Source organism: Aspergillus japonicus (assembly GCF_003184785.1).
Source record: "Aspergillus japonicus CBS 114.51 unplaced genomic scaffold BO86scaffold_23, whole genome shotgun sequence".
Classification (NCBI taxonomy): domain Eukaryota; kingdom Fungi; phylum Ascomycota; class Eurotiomycetes; order Eurotiales; family Aspergillaceae; genus Aspergillus; species Aspergillus japonicus.
Window position 1 is genome coordinate 390,506 of NW_020291660.1, and position 18,927 is coordinate 409,432.

At 52.2% G+C, this 18,927-nt stretch overlaps 7 protein-coding genes across 7 annotated transcripts; 2 read left to right on the plus strand and 5 right to left on the minus strand.

The window, feature by feature from the left end:
- Positions 1-148: 148 nt before the first annotated feature.
- On the minus strand, positions 149-2,001 carry BO86DRAFT_362255 (CFEM domain-containing protein). Its single transcript, XM_025669905.1, has 8 exons — positions 1,756-2,001; positions 1,569-1,704; positions 1,341-1,522; positions 1,251-1,287; positions 1,138-1,205; positions 707-1,089; positions 566-633; positions 149-501 (listed from the first exon to the last, which is right to left on the minus strand). The coding sequence occupies exons 1-8, from the start codon at positions 1,804-1,806 to the stop codon at positions 254-256; spliced, it is 1,173 nt and encodes a 390-aa protein (XP_025527898.1). The 5' UTR covers positions 1,807-2,001; the 3' UTR covers positions 149-253.
- A 1,207-nt stretch (positions 2,002-3,208) lies between these two features.
- On the plus strand, positions 3,209-5,369 carry BO86DRAFT_312905 (cytochrome P450; the record flags this gene model as incomplete). Its single annotated transcript, XM_025667979.1, has 7 exons — positions 3,209-3,410; positions 3,605-3,737; positions 3,815-4,006; positions 4,065-4,216; positions 4,281-4,558; positions 4,606-4,877; positions 4,991-5,369. The coding sequence occupies 7 exons, from the start codon at positions 3,209-3,211 to the stop codon at positions 5,367-5,369; spliced, it is 1,608 nt and encodes a 535-aa protein (XP_025527899.1).
- A 1,073-nt stretch (positions 5,370-6,442) lies between these two features.
- On the minus strand, positions 6,443-7,765 carry BO86DRAFT_292092 (LysM peptidoglycan-binding domain-containing protein; the record flags this gene model as incomplete). The annotated part of the gene is made up of 5 exons (XM_025667391.1): positions 6,443-6,626; positions 6,721-6,863; positions 6,985-7,314; positions 7,365-7,614; positions 7,662-7,765. Coding segments are annotated over 5 exons (1,011 nt in total), but the record flags the coding sequence as incomplete, so codon positions are not given.
- Positions 7,766-8,404: 639 nt separating this feature from the next.
- On the minus strand, positions 8,405-9,271 carry BO86DRAFT_399536 (uncharacterized protein; the record flags this gene model as incomplete). The annotated part of the gene is made up of 1 exon (XM_025673636.1): positions 8,405-9,271. One exon carries the CDS (start codon positions 9,269-9,271, stop codon positions 8,405-8,407), a length of 867 nt encoding a protein of 288 aa, XP_025527901.1.
- Positions 9,272-9,754: 483 nt separating this feature from the next.
- BO86DRAFT_418963 (glycoside hydrolase) lies at positions 9,755-11,735 on the plus strand (the record flags this gene model as incomplete). Its single annotated transcript, XM_025675096.1, has 7 exons — positions 9,755-9,930; positions 9,986-10,155; positions 10,230-10,349; positions 10,422-10,584; positions 10,624-10,867; positions 10,951-11,038; positions 11,110-11,735. The coding sequence occupies 7 exons, from the start codon at positions 9,755-9,757 to the stop codon at positions 11,733-11,735; spliced, it is 1,587 nt and encodes a 528-aa protein (XP_025527902.1).
- A 287-nt stretch (positions 11,736-12,022) lies between these two features.
- BO86DRAFT_418965 (esterase family protein) lies at positions 12,023-14,044 on the minus strand (the record flags this gene model as incomplete). Its single annotated transcript, XM_025675097.1, has 3 exons — positions 12,023-12,461; positions 12,567-13,576; positions 13,643-14,044. 3 exons carry the CDS (start codon positions 14,042-14,044, stop codon positions 12,023-12,025), a joined length of 1,851 nt encoding a protein of 616 aa, XP_025527903.1.
- Positions 14,045-14,815: 771 nt separating this feature from the next.
- BO86DRAFT_409836 (putative oxalate decarboxylase) lies at positions 14,816-16,643 on the minus strand (the record flags this gene model as incomplete). The annotated part of the gene is made up of 8 exons (XM_025674443.1): positions 14,816-14,964; positions 15,031-15,535; positions 15,600-15,720; positions 15,797-15,864; positions 15,928-16,099; positions 16,145-16,160; positions 16,212-16,301; positions 16,367-16,643. The coding sequence occupies 8 exons, from the start codon at positions 16,641-16,643 to the stop codon at positions 14,816-14,818; spliced, it is 1,398 nt and encodes a 465-aa protein (XP_025527904.1).
- Between the last annotated feature and the right edge of the window lie 2,284 nt (positions 16,644-18,927).

Sequence of the window (18,927 nt, forward strand, 5' to 3'; positions counted from 1 at the left end):
ACGAGGCGGATTGGGAGCTCATAGAGAGATTCATAGAAGTTGACCTGCGGCGATACTTGGGTCGATGGGGAATTACGAAGGAGAGTGTGGCTGAATTATCAAACACCCGGAAGACACTGCCTATAGCTATAGCAACGATGATGAGGACGGCGCTCGACAACTACCACGTCACACATTCTATTTTCATTTACCGAATGATCAGATGGAATATAGAAAAAATTACTGCCCCCACCGCGCACACACCAACCCCAAATCACCCCCGACTAGCCATCAACGCGTCCTCCGACACCGCCGTCGACAGAACACTAAACTCGTCCTTCCGGCGGATCCGCTCCAGCTTGACCGGCGGGGTTCGCTCGTTATCCGAGCTGGCATAATACCGGGACCCGAAGCACGCGGGGAGGAGGGGCTTCAGTAGTGCAGGCAGACAGGGCATGCAAGCGCACACGATCGCGACGTCGCACTCTACCATGCTCCAGTAGATGGCGGGGTTGTTGTCCACTTCATTTTGGATTCTGTCAGTAGGCGCCCACTAGACAAGTGGTCTGTGGGAAGTGAGGCTTACTGCTGATATTGGCGGATTTGGAGAAGCGGATGAGGGATTGGAGACGGAGGCAGCTGACGACGGTGATCCTTGTGGTTGTTAGTGGGGTCTGTGCATGGAAGGTTTCCAAAAGGGGGAAGCGGAGGTTGGGGAGTGGCTTACAAGAACCCCGTGCAGAACATCAGCAAGACAAGCGTCTTCTTCCGGCGGCTCAACGCGAGCTTTGACAGCGGGTAGATGGGTAGTGCGATGATGGACAGGTCCATCGCAATTTGCATGGCGGCACGATACCACGAGTAGGTGTTGATGTCAATGCAGTGGCCTGTTGCCTCCCCGGACCAGCTGTTCCAGAAGTAGGAGACTGGAAGGCATTGGAAGATCATGATCAAGGTGTTGGAGATGCCGAAGCAGATCGAGATGCCAGCGAGGGTGTAGACAATGTATCGGAAATTGCCGGGAGGGAAGATGCGGAGGTAGAAGGCTAGGAAGGATAGCTGGGTCAAGGCTTCGGCGGGCATGTAAAAGATCTCGGCGATGAGAAGCAGCTGGGTTCGGGTTAGACTGAAACCCAAAGGAGTGGAAGCGTGACAAACTTTGAGCTGGGTAGTAATGTCTTTGAATGGGATTGTCCAGATGTTGGTCCCGAGGCCGTGTTTTTGCACTGGCTTGTTAGTGATTGCTTGCTTCAGGAGGGATGTGCACTCACTGGGGAAAGCCATGATGTTCAGTATTGCAGCACAGGCCTGTATTGAGTTAGCTTGTATCATTTACCGGGTATTAACAGTCCAACCCATACCATAGCCATCAATATCAGCCCATCGTCCCAGCCAAACGATCGCTTCATCATGGTTCGTTGAGCCATGCGCAGGCAGGTCATGATGAAGGCCAGCATGCCCAGTGAGCCGGCCAGTGCAGGCGTCAAGCTGGCCTTACTCTCTTCATGGATCCCACAGGCTGCACGAGTGTAATTTGTCGAGACTAGAACGTTAGGCGACTCCGACTGCTAGGCAGTTAGACTACCTACATAGGTTCTGCTTCGGGGTGCAAGATAGACTGTAGCACCCCAGTGCCGTTTCCAAAATGCTCTCCCCGGTACAAATGCACCATCGATCTGTCGTTGCGCACGAGCTGACATTCATTGCGGTTTCGAAGCATTGAGCCTGGACAGTTAGGATTGATGATCATCCAACAAGGTTTCGAGTGAAGCATACCGCACATGCTGGCAGGTCACTGAGGAACTCCGGGAGTAGGGTTGAGTTCATCCTGGGCTAATTGAGAATCGACTCGGTTGACAGCTGCATCACATAAGCTTCTCTGTTGCCAATTCTATAAGTAACATCGGAATCTCAGTCGGCCTGAATTTTTAAGGCTGGAAGAATGGGAAGGCTGTCCGAGTTTATTGATCCATTCTTGCGCCTGTCAGCCCAAGCATGCTTGTTGATGTATCGAGGTTGTTGATACTGACGGCGTGCGAGGTGCAGTACGACAGAGGCCGATCGATGGTTGCAAGGATCCAGCAGGGACCAAGGTACGGGATTGTACTCATCATGGACAGTGCGCAACGGTCGGTCGATCTCCAATGCAGAGCAGTGGATTGATAGGGCAGCGCGGACAGGGATCCTGGCCTGGAATGGCCCAGTGGGGGGAGGAGGATGAGATAGGCAAGTCCTCCGCATGCATGGTCGGAACATTTACACATGTCGTAATCACTGCCTGAAGTTTATCGCGATAAACATCGTGGAAGTTGGTCACGGAGTTTCTTCCGATGTATTTCTGCTGTTGCTTGATCGTATATCACAGGTGCTCCGCCACTAGGGCATGACCGGCAGGCCATAATACGCTTTTGAGGAATTCTGCGATTTCTTCCACGGTCGCAACATTCCTGTTTTCTGGCAGCTTTGACAGGATCCACCTGTCTACTGGCGTGTGTCCGAGCGTCTTCCAGGCTCCTGAAACAGCATGCATCATTGGTTGGGACGATAGGGTACTTTTTTCTCCCCCCCGCGTCGGTGGATAAAACTAGACCAACTTAAGTGATTAGTCCATCCCCGTTCGCCACTCAGTGAAGGCGATTTCTCTGCGTCTCCATATCTGTCAAATAGACTTCTGCAGACCCCTCTTGTCGTAACGGCCACACTAGACTAGCTGGCGAGAATGTCAACCGTTGGGGCTTACCTGGGCTTATCTGTTGACCGAGGTTGTTGGCCTATGTTGCGGAGGCGGACTTACAGTTCGTCGTTCACAGCCCTGACATTTTTGTGTTAGGTACTGCACATTCCAGGTGTCCAGAAATCAAGGGGGCTAGGAAAAAAGAACACGCAGATAGACAGATCATTTCTATATGTATGATTCTCCTTTGTGCTACTGTGTAAAACCCCCAGTGACTAATCTGCTATCGGGGATTAATATGGGTATAACAGAACCACCTCTACCTGCGTGAGACTAATCTAAATTCATGCTTTCGAGCGTCCCTGCCCACACTCTGACATTTCCTCGACGTCAAGGTTCCTGTGGAGAAATGTCCGTGCTCTGGTTTGCCTGTAGACGAGTCAGATTTAATTTAATAAGAGGGTGCCACCCCCGGTACTTTCTGCTTCTTGCGCTTGATCTGTTCACTCCTTCAGAACTGTACGCCCTCACCTCGCGTTTCATCGTTGTCCCACCATGACGACAACGACATTGATCCAAGGCCTGATCGGGCTGAGTTTACTTTATATCTTGCTGTCTCGACTTTTGTCCCGATCGCGATCATCTGCGCCTCTGCCACCGGGACCGAGAGGCAAGCCCATCATTGGCAATCTGGCAGACTTGCCTCCGCCGGGAGTACAGGAATGGAGGCACTGGTTGCAGTTTAAGGAGCGCTACGGTATTGCTTTTTTTCACCCCCCTTCCCCACACTAGGATTGCTTCTGCTCGCCTCTTTTTGCTTTCTGCTTTGCAATTAATCAGTATTTGAATTTGAATTATGCCCGAAATAGCTTGTTCACTATCCCCTTTGAGGCAGTCTCCCACTAGAATAATTCACGAGTCCCCGACCTAATGCACATCTCCTCGACACAGGTCCGATCAGCTCCCTGACCATTCTGGGCCAAACCATGGTGATCATCAATGATGCTCGCACGGCCTTCGATCTGCTCGAGAAGCGCTCGAACATCTATTCGTCGCGACCCCGACTGACCTTTGCGGGAGAAATGTGCGTGTTGGCCTCAAATTTGAGTCTCCCAATCACGAATCACAAGAGCTAACGCAGTCACCACTGCTTGTAACTAGTGTTGGCTGGAATGGCGCCCTGGCGATGCAGACCTACAGTGACCAATTCCGCGCCTACCGAAAAGTGATGCATCGCGTGCTGGGGACGAAGACGACGACGGCACGATTCAATTCGCTGCAGGAGGTGGAGGTGCGCCGGTTCCTGATGCGCGTGCTCGATCGCCCGGAGGACCTGGTCCAGCATATCCGGACGTAGGTACTTCTGTCGGATCCTCTTCCATGCCTTGTATACTGATAATGGCCTTCTCAGCGAGGCCGGGGCGGTGATTCTCAAGATCGCGTACGGATACACAATCGAGCCGCATGGACGCGATCCCCTCGTCGACCTGGCCAACGAGGCCATGGACCAATTCTCTATCGCAGGCAGCCCGGGCCGCTGGTTGGTCGATACGATCCCACTCTGTATGTCTTCTTGGGTGTGTCTGTGTCCGAGACATGTTCGTCGACTAATGGATTGTGCACGTAGTGAAACACGTCCCCGCATGGTTCCCTGGCGCCGGCTTCAAACGCACGGGGCTCGCGTGGAACCGCATCCTGCTCACCACCGTCGAGAAGCCCTACCAATTTGTGCGCCAGCAGATGCAGCGTGAGAAATTCACTCCCTCGTATGTGTCGAGTCTGCTCGAGGGACGCGCTCTGGACACCCTGACGCCGGAGGAGGAGCATATTATCAAATGGACTGCCGGGTCGCTTTACACAGGGGGTGCTGATACGGTTAGTCACACCATCTTTCTCGAGGGCTTAGTCTGGAAGTCATCGATAGTCAAAGTGAACTGATCCGAATCAAACAGACCGTCTCCGTCCTCTCCACATTCTTCCTCGCAATGGCCCTGCACCCGGAAATCCAAGGCAAGGCCTACGAGGAACTCGAGCGCGTAGTGGGACGCGCCCGTCTGCCCACCTTCGCCGACCGCGAGAACCTCCCGTATATCGATGCGATCGTGAAGGAGGCCCTGCGCTGGCACCCGATCGCCCCCACAGGGATCCCGCACCAGTGTACGGAGGATGACATCTACGAGGGATATCTGATCCCCAAGGGGGCGATTATCATCCCGCATATATGGTATGGATGTCCTTCCCTCCCTTTTCGTCTCCCAAGTCATGCAAACCCATTCGCGCGCTATCTCTACCTGACGCCCATCATGAAACCACATGCTGACAATGGAGGGGCAAAAGGCAAATGACCCAAGACCCCACCATCTACCCCAGCCCGAACAAGTTCGACCCGACTCGATTCCTGTCGCCCGAGCCCCAGCTGGACCCCCACAATCTGGCGTTCGGCTTCGGGCGCCGCATCTGTCCCGGCCGGTTGCTGGCCGACAACACCATCTTCCTGACGATCGCGCAGTCGCTGGCTGTGTTCCGGTTCATGCCACGGGATGACGCTGCGCCATTAAAGGCGGAGTTTGCGCCGGGGGTGGTCAGTCATCCGTTGCCGTTTGCGCTGCGGGTGGAGGTACGCGGGGAGGAGCATTTGAAGGTGGTCAGGGGCGGGGTGGAGGAGGTTGGGTGGGGGTCTAGTGATGCTGGGGCTTTGGCGGGGGTGGTCTGTTAGGGAGTTAGAGGGGGATTGTAATGAGCTTGAGAAAGGAGATACTTTAGTATAATAGTTTAGGGCTGAGTTTAATAGAGGTTATCGGTCTGCTCAGATAGTTATGCCGTTTGGCTGGCACGGATGATACTACTCGAGATGAAGCAATTTGATAAAGCGGTTGTGCATTCTAGCTAATCAACAAAACATAACGAAAGAAAATCAAAATTGCGAACAGGGATGAACCAAGTCTCGTTTTCCAATCATCAGCCGAATTCCGAAAGAGTCACCAAAGTGTAAGATTACGACTCATCGAAATGGTTACTCCGTGTCGATCGTTGACTGGAAACAATTGAACTTGTCCTCAGCAACGCGTGATGATCGTATGAGTCACGGTACGAGGGATGTAAGTGGTAGAAGGTACGGGGATACAGTTCGAGCTTGATGAATTGTGAGGACAGTAGGCTGTGACTGTGGTGGTGTGGTCAGGGATAGGGATAGGGACGAGGGGGTGGATGGTGGTAATAGGCATGAAGTCAGTTCTTGAAGTTGGGCTGTCGGTGCAGTAGCTTGTGATTTTGACGGTGCTGCAACCTGAGCTCGGTTCATGTCCACAGTGAGTGGTAATGATCACGGTGTGGTCGGCGATAGGAGTGGAGATCACGGAGCCGCAGCTGAGTGACTGCAGTGGCCTGTCACGATGGTCGAAGGATTTGCACTTAAAACCGTAGTAGAAGTGAAAAAAAAAAAGAATGACTCACACTTGGAATTGAAGTAGGAGTCACAGTGCCACAGTTGGAGTGACTGCATTGGCCGCTCGCAGTGGTAGAAAGATTCACGCTGGGAATTGAAGCAAAAGTTGAAGAGCTGTAGCTGGAGTAACTGCAGTGGCCCGTCACGATGATAGAGTAACTCGAGCCTATAATCGAGGCGGAGGGCATAGAACCAGTTCCGTGACAAGAGGTGGTTGTGGCCGTTGTTGGAGCAGGAGTAGGAGTATGGGTAGCAGTGAGGATGGAAGTCACCGACCCAGAACAGTGAGTTGATCCAGATACATGTGGAGTACTCGCTGGTGGAGCACTGCTGCTGGCGACCCTAGTGCTAGAGGGAGAAGGGGTAGGTTTACTGCTCGGTGCAGAGGCAGCAATACCCGCACAGACCTCAAATCCTGCAGGCAGGTATTCACACATTTTGTTGGGACCCACCACATCAGGATTCCAGGCATAGAAGTCCTTGACGGAGATACCGTTGGCCAGAGTGATCAGAAGACATGTATCGGTCCTGTAGGCATTGTTTGTTAGTGTCGGCTGAAGACTGGGACGCGAGAAATTGATCTTCTTTCATGGAAAAGGTAAGAAAGAAACTGTATACTCACGGTCCGACTAGCCACCACTTGATACAATCACGAGTTACTCGAGGTTGATGGGGACAGGAGGTGGGGAAATCGGTGGGTGCAGGAAGTTTGGCAGTACGAGTTGAGGGGGTCGATGCATCACCAACACAGTAATAGTATCCAGGCTAGGTTTGAGCAACGTGTCAGTCTAAATGTCAGAAGGGCGCAACAGGCAAATATCAAGACAGATCGGGGAAAAGAGGTCTAAAGGGAATCGATTGATCGCGACAGTGGGGGCAACCATACGATAAGTTTAAGACACTCTCTTCCAAGGTTAGGATTCCAAGACACGAACTGCTCTCGCGAGAACGTGCCAAACGTAGTCACAATCAAGCTGCAGGTATCTTCCTTGTCGGTCTGGTACCAAGTGGTGCAATTCTTCGCTGTGCCCTGCGGCGTCGGCTGGGGCGGAGTGGTAACATGTGGAGGAAGTGGGAGGTTGTCATAGGCAGCGATGCAGTAGTAATACCCGGGCCTCAAACCGGAACAGTCATCCTTGAGAGCAGGGTTCCACTGATGAAGAAGCTTCTCATTCAGTAGACCGTGTTTGAGTAGGATGTTATCGCAAGTATCATTCTGCTGGGATCAGACTCAGATCTTGATGAAAGGAGAGGTAAAGTACATACCGCAGCAGCCTTGTAGAAGGACTGACAGCTCGGGACTAGACTAGCCTGTGTCGGGGCAGGAACAACTGGCTCGAAGGTAATGTTTCGAGTCGGGGTTGGAGTCCATGAGGCGTATGGCGGAATGGAAACATTAAACGAGCCAGTGGGGTAGACCAGAGTCATACCAGAGCCGCCTGGAATTCCCACGCAGACCCAGTAGTCAATTAGAGGGTGCTCGCAGTCTTTTTTCAGCTCAGGATTCCAAGCCAACCTGTGTTTGTAAGCGCAGTCGCTGAAATTCTGACAAGCAGGACTTACAGCTCATCTAGAGAAATTGAGACACCAGAACGCTCTGAGATTGTCTGGCAAGAGTCGCCTGGCTTGACACGGTACCAACGGTTGCAAACACCCGGCTGGCCTGGCTGTCTCAACCGAGATAGGGTTAGGAGGCATAGTCGGCATTATTTCGGAAGTAACTGGCACGCGCGCACTGTAGGTGGATCCGACGGAGAGGCTCGTGGTATTGGCTGGTGCGGTCATAGTGGCCTTACTACCTGCCACAAGAGCCAGCAAGAATGCCAACAAGAGATGAAAGAACGCCATCTTGAACAGATCTCGCCTGATCTGAAGATAGATGACGGTAAAGGAAAGAATTCGCAACAAGAGGGTGGAAAGGTAGAAAGACTGGATAAGGAGGGGAAGGGCAAGGAGGGAGAAGAGGAGGAGTGGAGAAGAAAGGTGGAGGGGGGAGAGGAAGAGTGAGGAGAAGAGGAGAAAAATAGAGAGGGTGATGATACGTGATCGTATATAGCTGAAGAAGAAGGAACTAAGCGGGGAAAGGATTTTGACCAAGAGATAAGTCCTACATTCACTGTGTGTGATTCCTCGGATGTCTGGCTTACAACAAATCACATTCCTAGCGTAACGTCACAGATATTCTTGGTTCAAGGTTCACTACCAAACAAGTCAAAGACATCAAAACAAGATCACCTCCAAGTATCCCACAATTTTACCCCTCCTACAATCCTAAAACTTTGAACACTCCCAAGACTTTCACATAATCAATCCCTCACGCCGCATGAGCTGTATTGCTGGAACATTTCAAATTGAGGGCTTCTTGGATCAAGCCAAAAGGGCTCCCAATTGTTCGCAAAGGGCGAGTTATACATCTGCACCAATCCTGCCACGTCTCCAGCAGAAGGTACCCTGTTTGCCTTCCAGGTCTTACCGTCGTACGTAGTCAAGACAGGACCCTTACCCGCAGCATCAGACCCGTAGAGCATGCATGAGTCCCAATCGACGTCGTCGACGTGTGGCCAAGGCTCCCGTGGTCCGATGACATTCGCCGGGAAGGGCAGAAAATACGCTGCATTAAAGCCAGCCTTCGTAGCAGTCCACCAACTCACATATAGTCCATCAGGCCCCCAGATCTCCTCCTCAGTCTTGCCTCGGGTCTTCTCTTCGAAGTCGATCAGGTTTCTACAGTCAAACTTGAAGATCCAGGACCCATGGTCAGTTGGCCTCCACAGAGCCGGATCCTGGTGCTCGTGGATAAGTCCAAATGCGTGTCCGATTTCGTGAGCAATGTTGGCAAGGATGATGTCTTCATTCCAGCCTGCCGGGGTGGAAAGGTACATGTGGGCGGGTTCGAGCCTGACCCCCGGGTTCGGCACCATCGGGGGCATGCCAACGTTGGTGACAAACAGGTTAGGAGTGTCATAGACCGTAAGGACGTCGAAGATAGCGTTTTGGCAGATCACTGCGGATGTGGGGTGTAGTTTGAAGGTTTCGGGCAGGCCCGCAGCGTACCATAGTCGCATGGCTGCACGGAGTAGAGGTTTGTATTTCTGCTCGGCTGCTGGAGACTCATAGCAGATGGAAATGACCCCGTTGGGCCAGAGCCGGTTGACGTTGGCCCAGGGGCTCATTTCTGCCCATGTGTGAACCCGGGAGCCCAGGGAAACGAAGGTCAACAGCAGCAATAGTAGTCTATTCCAGGAGACAGAGAAGAGAGTCATGGTGATCCCTGGAGACTAAGGCTAAGTAGATGTTAGCACTAACAAGACTTTTTACAGAAGATAACTCACTTGGTCTGGACCTTGATTGTCACAAATGGTGATAGAGACTGTGACGATACATGGGTTGAGGAGAAGACGAAGGTGATGAAGACAAATATGGAAAAGGAAGATGAAGAAAAGTAGAAGAGAAATCAAACAGATTCTGACATCACGTAATGAGAAGCCAGAGGTAATTTTACTCATATGGCTAGGCACTGAGTGAATGTGTGAATATCAGTAACTCTTAAGATAGATTACCATATTTAATTTGATTATCTCCCACCCTCACAACATAGAACAACCTCTCTTCTCCATCGTTCTTAATAACCTCCACCTACGTTACTACCAACCATCATGACTACCCACAAAGTCATCCTATTCCTGCTCGCACTGCTTGTGTGGCAGTTCAAAACAGTGACAGCATATTCGAGCCACCATGGAGAGTTTCTTCATCGGGCCCCTGTTGGTGCCGACGATGAATATAGCTGTTCAAAGACTAAGAGGTGCAAGATCGGATGCTGCGGTCCTTTGTAAGCTAGACAGGTTCTGAACCTAACGGTTTCTGGCTAACTTGGAGGCATCCAGAGACAAAACCACTGGCACTGGCAACTGCGGCTATGGCTCAGACTTCTGTGGAAAAGCATGCAGTGCAGACTGTGACCGCAAGAGCGAATGTGACCCAGGCTGGGGACGCGAATGGTCGGTTGCCTCACACTGCCCTCTTAATGTCTGCTGCAGCAAGTTCGGATTCTGTGGTAAGTTTACCTTTGTGATCGTACACACAGCTCAGGCGAGACTACGATCTTAACACTTGTTGTACTATCATTAGGAAGCACATCCAGTTTCTGTGGGGATGTCAAGGTGCTCTCGCCTGAGTGCAATGGCAAGAGTGCCCATGGACGGACTATCGGATACTACGAAGGCTGGAACCTTGAGCATGCATGCGGAAGTTAGTGATCTGAAGTCTTTTTCATCTTTGCTCTTGAGTTCTGAACATCATTGCTAACCCGAATCAATAAAGAAATGATGCCAGAGCAGATCCCTCTCGGCTACTACACCCATCTAAATTTCGCCTTCGCGTACATTGATCCCCAGACCTTCCACATTGCCCCCATGGACAATAACACAGCATCACTGTATAAGGCAGTGACAGGCCTGAAGCGCAAGCAATCGAACCTGCAGGTGTGGATTGCCATCGGAGGCTGAGCCATGAACGACCCCAGTCCGACACAATTCACCTTCTCTGACCTGGCGGCCTCACAAACCGCCCAAGACGCATTCTTCGAGTCGCTCCTCAGCTTCATGCAGACCAACGAATTCGATGGAGTGGACTTGGACTGGGAGTACCCGGTGTCAGAGGACCATGGTGGTCGACCAGCAGACTTTGTCAACTTCGTGACGCTGCTAAAGCGACTCCGGGAGCGTCTGAACCAGTCGGGGCGAAGATACGGTATCTCAATCACTCTGGTGCGCTGCTTCCATCTTTTAGTCTTTCATTCCTGGGATTATGTGGGGAGACACCCGAGACCAACCCCTCGCGAAATTCATAGCCCGCATCCTACTGGTACCTCCGAGGTTTCGACATCATCAATCTCGAGCCCCACGTCGATTTCCTCAACATGATGACCTATGACATTCGTGAGCTTTTTCCTTTTCTCTCTTGTTCCATTTCCTCCTAGCAACCATACTAACCATGTCCATGTCTTAAGACGGAACCTGGGACAAAACCAACCACGACGACCCCTACAAGGCCTACGCGCACACCAACCTCACCGAAATCAACCGCGCCCTTGAGCTCCTCTGGCGCAACAACATCAACCCCGCCCGGGTGAACCTGGGCCTGGGCTTCTACGGCCGGAGCTTCACGATGAAAGACCCACAATGCATGGCGCCAGGCTGCCAATTCACGGCCGGCGGCCGCCCCGGCGAGTGCACGACCACCGCCGGCGTGCTGTCCAACACGGAGATCCAGAAGGTGCTCAACGCCAACGCTACAGGGACTCGTGTTACATTGTACAAGGAGGATGCCGTCAAGGTGCTCACGTGGGATAAAGATCAGTGGGTGAGTTATGACGACACGGAGACGCTGAAGCTCAAGCTGGAGCTGGCGAATCGCCGGTGTCTGGGGGGCACGATGGTGTGGGCGGTGGATCTGGATGCGGATGGAATGCTGATCGAGGCGTTGGGGTCGGCGATGGGGAAGAAGAAGGCCCAGGTCTGGGATATAGGGGAGATTTATTCGTTGTTGATTCCGGAGTGGGGCACTGAGGATGTGGATGATGTGTTGGGGTGGAAGAAGAAGCATCACGATCAGCAGCAGGCTCTTATGGGTTGAAATAGCCTGGGTGCTGTTGTGAGTTATGACTGATTTATTGGGCTCTGGAAGAAGTCTACTCCAGAACTACTGACTTTATTATGAGAACAAGTGATGTTCTGTTTGCAAGTTTGATTTGAATAAGAAGCACAGTTTGATTAACACAAAAATCTTCCAACCTATCTCAACAGTGGGAAACATTCCAAGAGCAAAAAGGATAGATCAACATTGTAAAACAGTAAGCGCATCCAAACGCACATACACATGCTGTAGCGTACATGCAATCCATGCCTTACAATGTATCTAACCTAACACCCATGAGTGAACCCACCAGACGCGAACTGCACAGCATTATTGCCAAAGCACCTGGGATTGCACCAAACCGGAGTGCGGAAGAAGACCTCCCACTCCATGCCATCCTTCTCCTCCGCGCCATTGAGATACTTGAAATCCCACGCCGTGACCCCGCCCCCGACACAAGACTTGGCATTAGGAAGCAAGGACTGCTGACCAAAGTCGCCGGTGGACCAGCCGCGGCCCCGGATCCAGTACGAGTCCCAGAGCCCGCGGTACTTGCTGTGGCAGCTGCCGTCAACCTCGCGGATGACGGGCCACGGCCGCTTGAACGAGTTTATCACGTTGACCTCGTAGATGTAGTTGCCGCGCACCCAGCGGCCGCCGAACTTCCAGTTTAGGGGGTTGTGCTCCGGGTCGTTGCCGTCGCACGAGTTGATGACCCGGTCGAAGCTCTCGAGGCACTGGTGCACGTCGAATTTGGCGCCGTTGCGCAGGGTCAGGCGGAACCAGTGCGTGTCGGGCGTCTGCTCGTTGAATCAGCGCTCCGAGCTCCACTCGCGCTCGTGCGAGCTGGTGGGCGGCTGGAACTCGTTGCAGAAGGTCTTGTAGTTGGCATTCATCAGGTCGGCCGAGGCGTAGTCCCTGCGGCCGTCCGGCTGCCAGCATTTGAAGATGTTGTCCATGGCCTGGCACATGGGGTTCGCGGCCTGCATGATCACGGCGCGCTGCGCGACGATCTCGCTGAGTACGAAGGAAGCGATGGTCTTGTGGCCGAACTCGTTCGGGTGGAAGAACTTGCCCCAGCCAACGGGAAGGCCGACATTGATCGAGCCGCCGTCGGCCGGACAGTTGGGGGGAGACGGATTGCGGGAATTAAGGAGCAGGCTGCGCTCGATCAGCTCGGCTTCGACGCGGGCAAGATCGGTCAGATTGGTGGTGGTGTTAATAGTGCTAATTCCCAGCATGGGGCGCAGTTCGCCGGCCAGCAGACTAGGGGTGTCATCGAAATGCAGATCCACCATAGCTTCCACTTCTCTCTTGCGCAGCTCCTGATGTCCATCGACCGCGGTGTCTGGTTTGAAGAAATGCAAGTATGGCTGTCTGGGGTCGGGGTACTCGCCCGTCGTGCCAGGGACACAGAACTGTCCTCTCATGCCGTAGCCCACAAAGGCGTCCCAATCAGCGATCCGGATGTAGGGATTTTGGTACACGTGCCCACGGACGCCAAGAATGGTCTCCCGGATTGCCTTGTTGATGTTGATGACGAGCTGGTTGAACTTGCGCCGGCGCTCAATCGTCAGAGGCAGCCCACTGACCACCCCCAGACGGGGGAATGACCAATCCTGGTGTGTGGCGCACTCCTCATTTTCGAGGTTGAAGAATTGGCCGTACAGCACCCAGACAATCATTCCGTTGTAGCTGAGCTTGTACCTCAGTATATCGATAATCTCACGGATGTTGGGCTTCAGGATGGTGTCGATGTTGTGCTGCGCCAGGTCCAGAACCTCCTGGCATTTGTCTTCGCCCTGAACTGGTAGAAAAATGCAGGTCTTGATGATATCGGCCTACTTCAGATGTTAGCTTCAGTCTGCCCCGGTAGGAAGAGCGATGTCCAGCAGGCAAAATCATACCAAGCATAGATCATTCCCTCCAGCGCTGATGACCACCACGTCGTGGCCGGTGGAAAGACTCTTGGCCTGCTCGAAGATCTGCCCCGTTCGAGCCCCACTGCAGGCCTTGTACTCAAAAAGCTTTACCTGAGGGCCAAAGACGTGCTTGAGCTGACCGGGGTAGGACTGATCGTAGCGAGAACACTTGCGGTCATCGGCACGCTCAGTCCAGAGTTTGCCACTACCAATCCCAGCAGTATAGCTGTCTCCGACCGCTGCCCACTTCTTAACCCAAGTGAAGTCGTGAGGTGATATGGTAGGGCGATCGCGTTCATGGAAAGTGACATTGTAAACTGAATCTGACAAATTAAATGAGACCGCGTGACTGGCTAGAAGACACATGAGAAGGATAAGGATCATCATGGTAAAGATGAAACAAACTTGATGTTGGCAACGAAACGATCAGGATACAAGAAAGGACGACAATAAAGGGTAGTAGGATTTCAAACAAAAGAAATGATAACGAGCGTGGTAAAAAGGAGAGATGGTGACAGGAAGAGAGTTGGGAGAAACGGAAAGTTGTAAATAACACAAGCGAGATGAGAAGATATACACGGAAGTTATTGATATGAACAAGATCTCTCTTGCTCTCGCGCTATACCGAAAGCAGGTATATCGGATTCATGAAAGGCTGCTTACCTCCATCAGGCTACAGTGATTGTGGAAATCCTCACACTTCAATAATAACTACTCCTCTGGCCAGGCTCGCTCGGCAACGTCAAACCACGTGATCATAACCGGACTCACGCGTCCTAGAAGATGCTGTTGGATATAGGACTCAAGTTGCTAACGCGTATAAGATCGTGTGGTTCTGCAATCTGAGGTGACAGCATACTCGTGAAGTTGAAATAGAACCCGCAGTAGCCAGAGACAAAAAGAGTCACTCTGTGAAAGAGTTCATTGCCAGGACCGTCAGAGCTCAAGCGCGTAGGGCTGAGAACATCAGCCTTTGCATCAAGCAAGTTGCTCGGAACCTATGTAAGAGTTTGGCCATACAAATCTACCTGCGACCATGAGACCAAGTCAGAAAAAAGTCCTTCCACAGAACATAGCCTTGGATTCTATAAATTCTTATCTGAGAGCGATCTGCCCTAATTGAACAGTCATGTACAGCACATGCTATATACAATCCACCTACTGCGCCGACGCATCCGTTTCATTCGAACCAGCAACCACATACATCTTCTCCGTCTTCAACTGATCCAAAGCACTCTGCGGCAATCGCAACGTGTCCGCCACGATCTGCTTGGGAGTGGACCCGATCCATTGACCGAGCGACACATCTGGTTTCTGGTTAGCAGAGTATCGCGAGAGCAAATATGACGAGCGGAAGAAAACAAAGGGCTTACCAGAGAACTGATCCGCTTGCAACACCTCGACAAAAACCAAATTCTCATCGCCGGTGTTCTCGATATAATGGCTGTTAGACTGAGGGAAATACCCCACGTCTCCAGCGCGGAAGTCAAAGGTAGTGGCGGTGCTGGGCGCGGTGAACAGAGTCGCGCGACCCTGGCCCTGGATGAAAAATGTCCACTCGTCGCTGGTCGGATGCCAGTGGATCTCGCGCATACCGCCAGGATGCACGGTGACCACGGCAGCGGCGAAGTTGTCGGCGACGGGAAAGGTCAGCGGATCGACGATCTTGACGGATCCGCCTTCCACCTCGTGGGCGGGCTGCTCGGAGAAATGGTAGGAGTAGCTTTGGCTCTGGGGGACAACGCCCGCGGTGCCGGTCACATTCTGCTCGCTGATGTTGGCTGGCGCGGGCGTGCCGGGGAAGATGTACAGTTCGTCCTCGGGGATATCGTCGAAGGCGGCGACGGGGAGGTCAAAGTTTTTGGCCAGGACGGATTTCTGTCGACCAGTAGATTAGCATTAGAGGCTGTAGGAAATAGGCGAGAAATTGGGTCAAGCCTACAGGTTGATGGGCGAACACTTCAGTGGCAAGGAATGTGTTGTCCTCGGAGAAGGCACCGTCATCAAAGACCAGTAGAAACTCTACCCCGGAGTCCAGGGCTTGGATCGAGTGCGGGATTCCACTAATTGCACATTTCGGGTCAGTGGTCGATTGGAAGACCAAATAATCAAGCTCATGTCGCAAAATTAGGCACGTACGGAGGGAAAAACCAGACATCGCCGGCTGTTACGTCATCGACAAACGTCTGGCCATTTTCGTTCACAGCCTGTGCAATGTTAGTGAGGGTATCCTTGAAAATCGCACTTAGCAAATTCATAACAAAGCTCACCTCAATCCGACATGATCCGTTCAAAACTAATGACCACTCGCCTGCAACATGCCAGTGCAGTTCACGATACGCCCCAGCCTCCAGGCGCATATCCACCCCGGCCATTTTTGTGGCTCCGGGCATCACCACGGTATTCTCCTGTCGCGCCCATCCGGATTCATTCATTCCAAGCCTATCCAATCAGCATTGCTTCGGTACTTGCAACGAGCCGACTTACCGATTGTGACTGAGTCCTGTTTAGCCCGTCAGTGGCGAACCTTAACCAGACGAACAAGAGCACTCACCCATGGGCCATTGCGCATTGATTGTTTGTCCTTCATCCGTGCCAGGGGGCGCCAATTTGTCACTGTTGATGCGATCGTAGTAGGTGTTTCCTGCATAAGTGTGACATTACATTAAACGTTCTGTTTCTCATCCTTTCCAAACGAGAAAATCTTACTTGGACCTGGATCCGTCGCGCCCTTATCCCCCCGGATCGGCTGCGGGCTGTCCGAATCCTCAAAATCAAGGTACACGCCGAGATCGGCGTCATCCGTTTGACCAGCCACCGGCGTGTACGTGACGTCTTCCGTTGTCTGATCGGAGAGCGTGTTCGACGAGGAATACCCAAGTAGGTCTTCCGATCCTCGCAGTGGGGGGTTGCTCGTCGGGGCGCCTTGAATTCGCGAGGCGAACAGCGTTGCGAGAGCGAGGGAAAGTAACAATGCAGACTTCATCGTGTCTCTGCGCGTGAGAAGTTTGAGAAGAGGAAATGAGAAGATCAGAATGGTTGCTTGGACGAAAAGGAGCTCTGCAATGCGTCCTGCAGCTTCTTATTTATACCCCTGGCCCAATATTGGGGTCAATTGTTGGAACCACAGGGTCACGGCAATCCTTCCCCTCACGCTGTAGCTGGTTGAGATGACGTTGGACCATGAATATTTGCTGCTTGACCTTTTGTTTATGTTTACCCCTCACGAAGCGGAGACATGGCGGGAATGGCTAGGGCTGCAGCCATTGCGCAGCTCGCTGGCTGGGCGCACAGCTGCTTACCGAGTGGAGATACTGGTAATTATGAGTTCTCAGAGACGGTCGTTTTTTTTTCTTGGTCGGTAGGTGAGCTAGGCAGGAGATGTAGGTAGGGAGGTGCTCATAAGGGCTAGCCGTCTGAGAGTTGACTTCTTCGGCACCATGGTGGAGCTGGGGGGACCTTGCTGGGCGAAATTACTACGCAAGCACGGTATGTCCACATCTATTGTAAACCTGCGGCACACGTACGATGTGCAGTAGCCGAGCATAGCGATTTGTGGTGGAGCTCGTTGGATGCCGCGTAGTCAGGATTGTAGGCGTCTGACGGATACCATAACTAACCCACTAACAGAAGCGAGGTGTGTATGTACATACAGTACTGCACATCTCCCCCTCCCGCGTGCGGGGAATTCTTGTCCAATGCTTGATTTTCCCGGCGCAGATGATCCAGTCCCAATTATGCAGCTGCATGGAGCCGCGACAAAAACGGCTTAAGGCCGTTAGCCAGACCCAGTCGTACCCAGTCGTGGCTGTTCGGTTCTCCAATCCGGGAGCTCGGCATCTTAGTCGCAGCCCCCCCGGATCAACCAGGAGGAATGCTGGTTGCTTTCCCCCCGCATAATATCAGATGCTTTTAATATCACTGCCACTGTTGGCTAGATGAGTCAAAACACTGGACGGAAATACTCGTTCCCGGGATGTCTAACCATCCACTGCGACGCCCTTCAGCCATCCCATTCTCAGGCCTGGTCCAGGAATAGCAGTCATCTCCGCGCATCACCGAGCCCTAACTCCGACGAGTGGCACGGACCTAGTATGTACATGTACCCTCCTCCAGATCAAGAATCCACTTCGAACGCCCGTCATCTTACTCTTTAGCGAACACTGTCATCATGGAACAAGCTGTCATCTAACCTGTCCTTATATTTCTCCTTCTCCTCACGACCCCTCATCTCATCCGCCTTTTCCGCTTTCTTTCCAGCTGACCTCCCCCTTGCGTCCCTCCCTTCCGCTTCCGCTTCACCAGTGTCAAATAGCGGTGTATCATCACAAACCACGAAGGGACGAAACGACATGAGAAGTGATGAGGTATTCGCAATCGGGCTAACCAGAGCGGCAACCTTGGGAGCCAATCCGCTCCACTCCTTCCCGCATCTACCTCCTTGACAACCAGTTAAACCTGCTTTTCACTTTCATCATGACCCAATTACCCCTGCACGCGGGATTTCTAAATCCTTCAGCCTGGTTATGCAAGGAGTCAGGCTCAAGCAAGAAATTTCCGTGTGCTGGTCAGGGAAATGTTTGGGGGCGATTTCGATGGTAAGTCAGCTCTTGGAAGACAACACGCCCTGCCACTGTGCACAAGTCTACTACCCTCCGTGACCAGATGATCGTTAACCATTTCACACATTTATCGTGGGCCTAATACACTGGCTACATGCTTAAGAAGAACCCTCCGAGGTACACGGCCTCAAAGATCTATTATTGGACATTCCTGAACAGAATCTCTTTATTATCGCAGTGAGAGTTACAAATGATCTGATCATGGAAGGCAGTACCTCACTATGCTGAAGAGGAAAATCTAGGGCAGGTATGTTCTGAGCAAGATTGCTCTCCGCGGCAGTATATGGTGGGTGCTAGTCTGATACCTGCGATTATGCCACTGCATTGACTTCCTAGCATGGCGAAATGCATTTTCAATCTGACCAGGTCAGGTTAATGCGTCGCTAGTCAGGAAACCAGCACCTGAAGAAGTACGAGAATAACTTCTACCCAATGGTATATTCTGTACCGTCGTCATTATGCTGACCTTCTCTGTTGTACGAGATTCTATACGCTTGTTGACCTGCTCTTCCTGTCCTACTTTCTCATATGGGATCAGGAAACCTGCCCTACATCCAGGGTCTCTTCATCCTGCACAATACACATTTCAAGGTTCTTGATGAAATGAATCTTCACTGAGGACCCTTGAAATATCTGGCTCAATTTGTC

What these genes read in the sequence shown, in the direction of transcription:
- BO86DRAFT_362255 (XM_025669905.1), bottom strand. Translation starts at nt 1,806, where the DNA reads ATGAACTCAACCCTACTCCCGGAGTTCCTCAGTGACCTGCCAGCATGT. An exon ending in CACCCCGAAGCAGAACCTAT is followed by an intron (nt 1,523 to 1,568) that starts GTAGGTAGTCTA and finishes CTAACGTTCTAG; the next exon opens with TCTCGACAAATTACACTCGT. An exon ending in GGCTGATATTGATGGCTATG is followed by an intron (nt 1,288 to 1,340) that starts GTATGGGTTGGA and finishes AACTCAATACAG; the next exon opens with GCCTGTGCTGCAATACTGAA.